Below are 10751 nucleotides of genomic sequence, written 5' to 3'. Positions count from 1 at the left end.
AAAGGCAATGTAGAAAATACGGTTGATTAATTTTAAATACACCGGGACTAGCCACGGTATACTTAAAATTAGTCAAGAGCGAACACCTCTATGTGTTCCAAGTCCGGGCCTGCTCTCCGGCTGTGGCCCAGTTCGCACGATATGGACTGCTTGTGGCATCATATGCTCAGCTGTCCATACCACCTAGTCCGGTTGTGTCCACAAATATCCTCTGGGAGAAATGACGCTTCGGTAGCTATTGGCTAAAGCACCTGACCCGGAAATCGGGGGATCTGGGTTCGAATCCTGATCAAGGCGAATGATTTTTTTTCCCTGTGGATTTTTCGCACGGGATATTAGATCGGATGAAATAGCTAAACTGTTGGCTTTACGCCACCTGGGCCCGGGTTCAAATCCTGGCGGTGGCTGACATTTTTCAGAGCGTGTCCGACCTTTTCATGTGCAATGTGTGGGGGGCATTTCAAGCACAGCACTCCGTCCGTCGGATCGGACGTCAAGCGGTGGTCCCCTTCGCTAAGAGTGAGATAATATTGATGCTCGACTCTTCTCCCCTCATCCGTTCCTGCCTGTCCCCCGAGGCGAAAATGAACTAATTGTAAGCTCTCGGTCGCCTCCTTAGCACTGGAATGCCCGGCTGGGTCAATTTGACCCAAAATAGAATATTTATGTTGATTATTTTGAAAGGAAGAAAATGTTTAGACTCATATTTTAATACTTTTAACTATTTAGTTTGATTTACCAATGTGCAAAAGTTAGGTCTGATATTAGTATTTTTTCAATTTTTCTCATCACTTATACCTGCCATGCCCGGATGGCTCATTTTGACCCAGACTATCAAATCCATTTGAAGCCTTTCTACTTTTCCATTGCATTCAATGTAACGGTGTGATTTATACTGATTTACTGTCACAACGTTAATGTACTTTTTTTAACCTGATACCATCGAAATTCATCGTACCTCCCAAACCCATCAGAGAAAAAAGTGAAAGGTAATCACAAATTTGTGGAAGCAAGTTTCCCATAACACCACAGAAAATGTAGAAAAACTACAATTTTAACATTTTTATCCCAATTAAATTTTCTACCACCCTCCACAATGCTTCATAAACAATATTAATAAATAAACTGGGAAGGAATTAAGTATTTTGAGTAAAATATGCAAAAGTTGTCATGTTGGATCAAAATGGCCCACTCGGTCATGATAGGGTGTAAGGATTGATCGGGCATGCTAGCATTAAAATACCATGCAATGCCGTATAAAAACACGAAATGATAAGTAATGATAAGTAAGGGGAGACTAACTCCCGCGATGTACAATAAAAACTGAAAGACAAAGCTCTTTCAAGCAACAGCGCCTCATTAATTCTAACGAAAAGCGTTTCCAGTTTGGAAATATTTAGGAAATCGATCATTATCATCACAGCTAACATAGCAATGAAAAGATATAAAGGTGATGAAAGAAAACAACTCATAGCTAGTTCCGCAATAAGCAAGCGATTGCTTAGCCTTGAATCATCAAAATTCTTCGAATATGTCTGTTTTTCCCGTGTTGAGATAAAACTGGCATCGCTATTACGCAGAAAAAATGAAGATTGGGTGTATATATTCCAGAAAGGGCCTAGAAAAGATTCAGTTGTGCGAGAATAGCCGTAGAGATGAAAGCTGTTGCCCTCCTTGCCGGTAAGTTTTATTTAAGCATTGGTACTACTCTTAACCCTTAACCAGTGACGTGCAATTCTCGTTACATTACCAGTGACGTGCGGTCTGGGAGAGCGCAATAAATCAAAAATTCATGAAATATTGCTACGCCATTTTTATCGTTTTGTTTAATTTTTCTTTGAATGCTCGACTATTTAAAAACTTATATTAAAATTTTTACACTCCCAATACGAACCAATTTGTCATAAAAATTGTGATTTGAAGCAGGATCAAAAAACTGATGCCAAAAACACTTGAGTTATAATTATTATATTTATGTATCAATATTTCGCCAAATTCAAAAAAGGCCTTAAGTGTTAAAGTTGGAAGGCTAAGTAGTAAATAGCCATGAAATTTACCCCGCTTATTATTTTTCTTGATGCATTCTTAGTAAGTGACGTGCGGTCTCACAGACAGCTAATCGAGTTCAATTGCAAATATACAGAAATTAATAAAAGGAACGTTAAATTGCAAGAGTGGGATGTCCTTGTTATGCAAAAATATGAAGCTAACGAGAATTATAGATATTTTGAAATCTTAATTTTGAAAATATTCATAATTTTAGAAACGCAGCGGTCTCTTAGACCGCACGTCACCGGTTAAGGGTTGATATTAAATGAATTAAGGTAAAAGTGATACGATTATAGTAGTGAGAAGTGTAGTCTAAAATGCACAAATGAGATTCTAAAGGGTGAATAAAGAGCCTTGTTTTGCGTCCAAGGATTAATACTTTTGTACTGAATCGCTCACTCAAAAAACCGCGAGTCTGTGATAGTTTTTAGCATTTGAGCATCTCAGCTTCATTTCTGACTTCCATCTTTTTTAAGGAATTATAATTCCTTCCTAATTCCTCTGACTCTTCCCGAAAGAGAAAATTCATCAAAAATTATTGAAATTAAAAGACTGAAAATTAAATTGAATTACCCTTGATTTAATCATAACAGGAAAAGCTGGTTAAGTTAGATTTTTTATTGTTTCCCTTGTATTTTATATAATCAGCTTTAACGGAAGAAGGAATTACGATGATATTTTGGTTAATTTAGGCATAGCACATTTATGAATCCTCAAGAAAGGAAAATGATGGTTATTACGATATCCTGTCTAAAAATATATATTTACCAAATATCGCTGTTTGCGATCAGCCTCATCCCTTCGTATGATAAGCTGGCTTTGACAGAACATAGGGGAAACGGTTACCAAGCATTGTTTGCTTCAATTCAATTATGGCAGTGGTACCCATCCGGTGATACGAGACGAAAGGGGTCCCTTTGGGGCACGCGACGAAACAGTCGGGGATACGCAGAAAGCGGGAGGAAAAAAAGGTTAGGAACCGCTGAATTATGGTGTATGTGTCTCGTCTTAGACTCGAGCAGTCCTCAAAAGCTTCCGCAGGTTTTCCCATTGCAAATTTTAATCTTCTAATTTAACTTTCTACTTCGGAAAGAACTTGAAACTTGAAAAGAAATTGAAACAATTTCAGATTATTTGAAGAGTAAATGTATATCAGGAAACTAAGCTGCCCTTAACGATAAGAGAAACGCAACTCTAAAATTTATGGCTTATCGTTTGGTTGACGCTTTCGACTTAAACGCGCTGAGCTAAAGCCCATCACTCATTTACACCTCAAAAACTTTCTCGTCCACATCTTCTGTCGATTCGATTTTTGCGCTGAGTTAATTGTATACTTAATTTTGATGCCATAGAAGTGTTGTATTTAGTGCCAGATATGAATATGTGGATACATGCGGTCGCTTCCACCGAATCCGTTAAATCGGTGGATCACTTTTGATTAGCTATCAACGTTAAGGGGAAGGCCATGTCACTGCGGTAGTAATTTGCTGTATGATTATAGTAGGATGTTTACATACGGCTTAGTCTGGAAGTGATTTGCATTTCTTTCTTCCTTCGCGGAATGGATTATTCAACTCAAGTGTGAAAGCCATGGTGATAGAAAGAAATATTCATCAGATTAGCACAGACTAGAGGGGCTTACTATAAAAGAAGAATTTTCTTGAAGCAGAAAATACAGGAATAAAAGTGAGGAAATAATTCATCAGATATATATGGGGAATATTTCTCTATATGAGCAAGTTGGTGACGACGACGACGATGGTGTTGAAAAGCTAAAAGAATCCAACGATCATTTAAATACCATTACCAACACGTCAATTTCACGAGGGAGGAATAAATTGACGCGATGCTACCCTTCCTAGATGTACTAATTAGCAGAAGAGAAGATGGAGCCCTAGGCCATTCGGTGCATTCAAGTAGAACCAACAAACACGAGTAGATGCCTTCTAGTCTCTTCCTTGCTAAAAAGAGGGACCACGATCCACCGATCAATAAGTCTGAGTGACATAGACCATAGCTTTGAATAACTAAATATCAAAATACTCATGAGTAGCGGATATGACGGGTGTTACATACAGGAGACCATTTTCCGTAAAGTCAAATCTTCGTGTCGAGCGCCGTATGCCGAAATAGAAGTTGACGATAAGAAGAGAGGAGTCGTGCACTATCTCCTAAAAAAATCTCCGAATTATTACAGAAATACCATGTGAGGGCGTGAGGAGCCAAGGGGTACGAGTGATTTTGTTCTCAACAGAGTTAGATAAATAATGAAACACTGACTTGCAATTTTCCACAAAAATAAAATTTAATTCGACTCGAGTTTCGATGTTACTACATCATTTTCAAGGTACAACTGATGATGATAAAATGATGTAGTAACATCGAAACTCGAGTCGAATTAAATTTTATTTTTGTGGAAAATTGCAAGTCAGTGTTTCATTATGAATCAATTCCACTCCATCTCGCTTGATTCTTCGAATTTTATAAAGAGTTAGGTAAAGTTAATTGTTGCAAGAAAAACACAAAACTTGGTTGCCTGGGGATACGAGTGAGTCTCAGTTCTGTGCTGACAACAAATCAAATACACTTTGGGTGCTTTCCATTCATGCGACTCACGCGTCGACTTGTGTCGACTCGCGGTAACTGTTTATAACTCTCCTATTCCTGTGCGTTACCGTTTGTTGACTTGTGTCACAACAGTCGGCGACACACACAGTATGGAACACGGAAACCGCGACGCAAGTTGATTTGTGTCGACGTGTGTCAATGAATAGAAAGCACCCATCATCAAATATCTAATTCATCTTCTTTGTTTTCCATACCTAATTTCTGTACCTAATGGTGTATAGAAAAAATGAATCAATTGTACCCCTTTGGCTCCCAAACCAGTCATGTAAGAGGAGTATTTAAATCGCAGAGAAAAATAAAATACATCAATCACAGTGCAAAGGAAAAACACGAGATGGAAATGGCAGAATTTTATAAACTAAGTTGTCTTGCAAGGGAAAAATATGTTGGAGTAAAAAACAGAACCATACGGACTAAAGTAAAGGATCATGGGGCCGCCAATCGACTCGGGAACCTCGATAAGTCAGCCGTTGCGGAACACGGCGCTAAAGACCACGACGTTGACATAACCGGCTCTGAAGTCTTGGAGAAAATATAACAATATTCAGAACCAGGATAATAAGGGAGGCCCTTGGAAGAAGAAAACAAGAAAACATTTTAACACATTACGTATACGAGTGTTAACAGATACTTAGGAATTGTCCTGGCTTCCAGTCATCTCCGGAGGGGAAAAGACTTCGCCTCAGTCCTTCCCTCAACCACTCTCACAACTCCATCCCCGGAAATATAAACCATTAACACGCACAAAGAAAGGTTTCTATTCATACCGCAAATACCTCGCGAAGTAATAGTGAGCGCAACGTGAAGAAAATGCTCATCCCACACTTCGCCACAGCGCAGAAGAGTTTTATGTACCCAGGACCGGAGGCCAGTTCTATTCACAAGACCAAATTCTGGTCATTCATATAAGTATAATGATGCATATAATAAAGTCATTCCAATAGCACAGCATCGAATAAATAAACGTAAGACCAAAAAAGGAATTCAGACACAACCCTTGTGGCAGTGGACACGAAACAGATGGTAGATTTTTAAACTGTTTTTGAAAGAGTTCGAAGAAGAAGAAAGTTTGCTGTATTTTTCTGCTAAAATATTTTATACGTAATAAAATATTCTTACGTCATTTAAGCAAATTAAAACACCTACTGATCCCATAAAAACAGGCCATTTGTCCAGTAGGGTACCTAGCTTTCAAATATGTTTATAAATATTTCATGAATCCATTCATTTTCATGAGGAATTATTATTAATTTAAGACACTCATTACGACATCCTCAAGAGTTTTCTAGAACATTGCACGTATAAAAATCTTTATTTAACCTGTTCGATATATTTCGACTCTTATTTTACTGTTGGTACTGAACCCTTTAATTTTTATTTTCAGTAACAATTTTGGGAGTGATCGCTTGTGGTAAGTAACTTATCTTCTCCTGAGCTACAAGATATTTTGCTGTTATTATATACAATTTAGGTAACTATTATGAATTTAAATGGTATTAAAATATTTTTCTCTCAATTTTCAGCTTACGCACAAACGACAGCGGCTCGTAAGTATTGAAGGGGGGGACTCAAAGGAAAAAACATAATTTCATCTGGTGATTTCCCTAAATAGCTATTCACGGAAAGCAAAGCATAGAGGAATCTTTTTATTCGATTTGATTATAAAATTATATTCCCCACAGATTATAACGCAGAAATAAATTCAGTAGTAATTTAGGGTACTGTGTACTTATTTCTTGCAGATAAGTTCTCGTTTTATTCGAGATAAAGTAACTATAATAAAAAATAAAGGAACATTAATTCTCCTATCTATACAATGATTTTCAGCAATAGAATCTTCAACTCATGATTCCATTATTCTTTATTCTATGCATCTTAACGTGATTGAACCATTCGATAGAAAGAAATTTAGGAGAAAATTCATCAAAATGAAAAGTCATTAGGTCTCACTATTTCAATAAGCTTCAAAAACATTTTTTTTCAAGCAGAACTGCTTTAGTTTACAATGACATTATATGCTAATGAACTTTCCTATATTTTCACTTCCCATGTCCACTTCATTTCACAACTTTAAAAAAATCATCTTTATATCAGCTACACCATCGCCATGGTTCCAGGTAATTAAAGTCTTAATTTATTAATTTGATATTAAAAAATTATATGGTTGATGTGTTTTTGGTTAACATTACATGCGCTTTCATCCAAACAGTGCACTAACGGAGACGGTTTTTACGCTAACCCCTATGATTGCGAAAAATACTTCAGGTGCAATGGAGGATATGCCTGGGCGTTCCACTGTCCAGCTAAACTTTGGTTCAATACTGATATTTCGGCTTGCGATTTCAAGGATAATGTAGTCTGCACTGCTAAGCCAACCATGGCGCCAACCATGGCACCAACCATGGCGCCAACCATGGAGCCTACTGAGGCTCCAAAAATGTAAAGTTACAGCAATGTCCATCTCAAGAGGTAAGCCCGCGAGACCATTTATTACAGAAAACCATTTTCAATACAATGGCAAAAGTTGTTAAAGTTATTCTAAAACAGAAAAGTAGTTTCCAATGGATATGAGGTTAAGGATAATGTTACAGGAGTCAAACAAATTACTCTGTTGGTTGGCTGAACGGAATAATCCGCAGCAGTGACCAACCCCATCCTCTCAATAGAAGAGCTTTCATAAGCACTCACTTAACTCGAAATTAACCTTCCGAGAGGAAGAGTTCTCGGGTTTCCAGCCGAGTCCAAGGGTTTTTCAGCACCAACGTTTCGAAGGCTAAGTCTGCCATTGTCTTCAGGGTGAATTGATGAAGCCAAGATGTGTCCGTCCTGCATACCGTCGCATTGGGTTCAGGTGGGCTCTGATTGGCCTTCGCAACGTCGGTGAACCCCTCGGTGAAAAACCCTTGGACCCGGCTGGAAACCCGAGAACTCTTCCCCCAATTCTATTCGCCGGGAAAAACTTAGATCCTTCGAACCCTGCGAGGGTTGAAGGGAGCTCGTTAAGGTTACCTTGGTTGAGATCACTTAGCGTTTTGATGCTGGATGTTTCGTGAATTTTTCGACAACTTTTCTATTTCATTAATGATTCCATAGAGTACACCTTGCCTGTTCTACAGCTATGCTAATTTATTTCCAGGAAGAAGCACTGCAGAGAGAGTAAACGTAATGAATGCAATAAATCAATCGAAGCTACCACGCTTATGAGTGTACCGCTGTGTTAAAGAATTGAATAATTTTTTTCTTTAGCGGCAAAACACCGAAGCTGCACAATCAATGATACCCGGCTGAAAACTGTAGGAAAGAAATCTGCAATGGATTAATGGAGCAAGAGTGTAACGTTGTCATTCACACGAAAGTTTGATGAATTCTTCGGCATTAAGTCCTTGGGGGAGGTTTTGCCTGTGCTTTAAGCAGATAAAATAAATCCTGTTATACTCACCAATGAACTTCATTTCAGTAAAATAAAGAATTTCATGCATGTCTGAGCTCAAAAATACATTTTGACGTGATACTTATATTTGCTGTTTTATTTCGCACTCCTGACATAAGTCATAGCTCTTATTTTAAATTTTAAGTGGCTCACTCACATCCAACAAAGAAATTATGTTATCAACCCTTTGGAGACATATTTGATAATTAAATGGTTTGATATCCAATGTTACGAAGAGAATAATTGTAAAATTTTCACTAAAGCTCGAGAAATAAAAATTTGGGAGAGCAGGTAACATAAAATCTAGAAAATATCAGCCATTTATTACTTGCCTCAAAAAATTCATTATGATGATGATGTGGTGTAAAATAGGGTATGGTATTTGGAGGAGGCGACCGACAGTTGAGGCCATTTGCGCCATGGGGGAAGGGTAGGGGAGGAAGGATGGAGAGAAACCCGGCGTTGACATTAGTGTGCTCTTAACGAAAGGCGCCAAGGGGACCACGGCTTAACGTCCCATCCGACGGACGGAGTGTTGCGCTTTAAATGTTCTCCACACAAGCAGGGATCGGGCAGTCTGGACACTCTTCGCCACCGCCAGAATATATATAATAAAAAGCTATAGCAATGTAACGAACCCGCTGCTTGCCATAACTACTTTGCGATGTACCAAGTAATAGCAAATCTTACTAATCGCGAAGTAGCAAGCAATAGCTAATCTTAATACGCATAAAGGAATTAAGTAAAGCATCGTAAACAGTTTATCAATCTCAAAAAACGAATGAGAAGTGACACTAAACCAAAGAAGGGGTTCGGGATGTTGTGGTGCCTAGAGTGCTGGCTTCCCACCCAGCAAGCTCGGGTTCAAATCCCGGCCGTGGCAAAGCATTTTCAGAGACAGCCTGATCCCTGCTTGAATATTGCGAGGAGGACATTTCCAGCGCAATATCAAGTCCGTCGGATGGGACGTTAGGCCGTGGTTACCTTGGTGCCATTCGTTAAGAGCAGGCTAATGCCGACGCCGGGTTTCTCTCCACCCTTCCTTCCATACCCTACCCTCATGGCGCAAATAACCTACGCCTCCTCCCAGATGCCATACTAAACCAAAGAAACAGTCTGGAACACATTTTATGCGATTATGTGAAACGAGTATAATTGTAGAGCATAGTGATGATAAGGTAATGTAGAGTGAGCACAACTTGAGGATACAACTCATTCGTCACTGCGCCACAGCGCAAAAGAATTTTACTCATTGGCAGGGTTGGAGGCCAGTCTCTTTCACAAGACCTAATTACGGTTATTCGTATTATATAAGCATAATTATGCACACAAAAATTATTTCCAATCTTACAGCATTTTATGACCCTAAATAAGCGTGAGACCAAAAACGGAATACAGGCTTAACGCTGAGATAAAAATTTCATTCAGTCTTTATTAGGAAGTGAGAGACCAAAATATTACATAACTATGAGTCATCTCTGAGAGATCCTTGAGAGTCTGCCAACAAAAAAAAACATTTCTGGCTTCTGAAAACAAACCACTAAGTTCAAAAGTAGGAAATTATTTACCACAGAAAGTCATTAGAGCATTGAAAGTGTGAATAATCCACATTTCAGAATCACATAATTTGGCTGAAACATTTATTCCGTTACACAAAATTGATTGGTCGAGAGAATGATTAAATCAAAAGTAGTTATCGATTTTTCAGATAAGAAGTAAAAGGTAAAACTTAGCTGAAAATGTGAAATACAAGTGAGATATGAAGTGAAACACTTTGCACTTTCCACATAAAAATTTATTACACTAGAGTCGACGTATTACGCTGTACTGCAGCATTATCAAGGCTAAACCAAGAAATTAGCCATACCAATATATATACACAGATTGCACACTCGCAAACATTTGAGAAATGGGGGGTGGAAAAAAAATTTTAAGTGGAAAGTGCAAAGTGTTTCACTTCATATCTCATAATGGATCTCCACAAAGTATCTGCGTCATCCATCCAATTCATGAAATACAAGTTCTAGATAATCTTAGTATGCATGTAAAAATGTTATTACTCTAAAAAAAAAATTGAGAAGCAAAAACTACCCGGAATGCATTTCACTGTATTATGTAAAACGAATCTTACAGAGCGAAGAAAGCAACTGAGGATTAAGTGTTTGACTTGCGTTTCCGAGAATTACACTGATGCCCTTTCTCTGTACTCGCAGTGGCTTCGACCAAAATACAAGTAATCAGATTAAACACAGCATCTTTTTTTTCCATCTGGCACGTGCGAGACGTTAGGGTGACGCATGAAACAATAAAGGAAAATGCAATGAGTCACCAACGCACTGCGTATTTAATTTTTCACATAAGGTAAATAAATATTCACTCAGTATGCAGCTAAACGGCAGTTTATATTTTACTCATTTTAATACACGTCTCTCCCGAACCCTTCATTCATTTATTCAAAGAAATTGATACGCCCTCTTTTCCCGAAGTGGGCCTATTACTTGCTAGCATTTACTACGTTAAGATATATTTCAGCAGCTTAGTTGGATATATACTCTTCCTCCATTTTCATAATCCAATATTACACGTAGAATTTAAATTACTTTTTTATTACTTTGATGCAATTTCTGCGTCTCAAATTATATTC

The 10751-nt window shown here is 38.1% G+C and overlaps 1 protein-coding gene across 1 annotated transcript; it reads left to right on the top strand.

The window, feature by feature from the left end:
* Positions 1–1621: 1621 nt before the first annotated feature.
* LOC124159874 (chondroitin proteoglycan-2-like) lies at positions 1622–8192 on the top strand. The gene is made up of 6 exons (XM_046535772.1): positions 1622–1680; positions 6062–6088; positions 6201–6224; positions 6772–6794; positions 6887–7146; positions 7814–8192. Exons 1-5 carry the CDS (start codon positions 1656–1658, stop codon positions 7118–7120), a joined length of 333 nt encoding a protein of 110 aa, XP_046391728.1. The 5' UTR covers positions 1622–1655; the 3' UTR covers positions 7121–7146; positions 7814–8192.
* The last annotated feature ends 2559 nt before the right edge of the window (positions 8193–10751 follow it).

This window comes from Ischnura elegans, chromosome 5 (genome assembly GCF_921293095.1).
Source record: "Ischnura elegans chromosome 5, ioIscEleg1.1, whole genome shotgun sequence".
Lineage (NCBI taxonomy): Eukaryota > Metazoa > Arthropoda > Insecta > Odonata > Coenagrionidae > Ischnura > Ischnura elegans.
The sequence above is the reverse complement of the archived record's forward strand: the minus strand, read 5'-3'. Positions and strand labels throughout refer to the sequence as shown.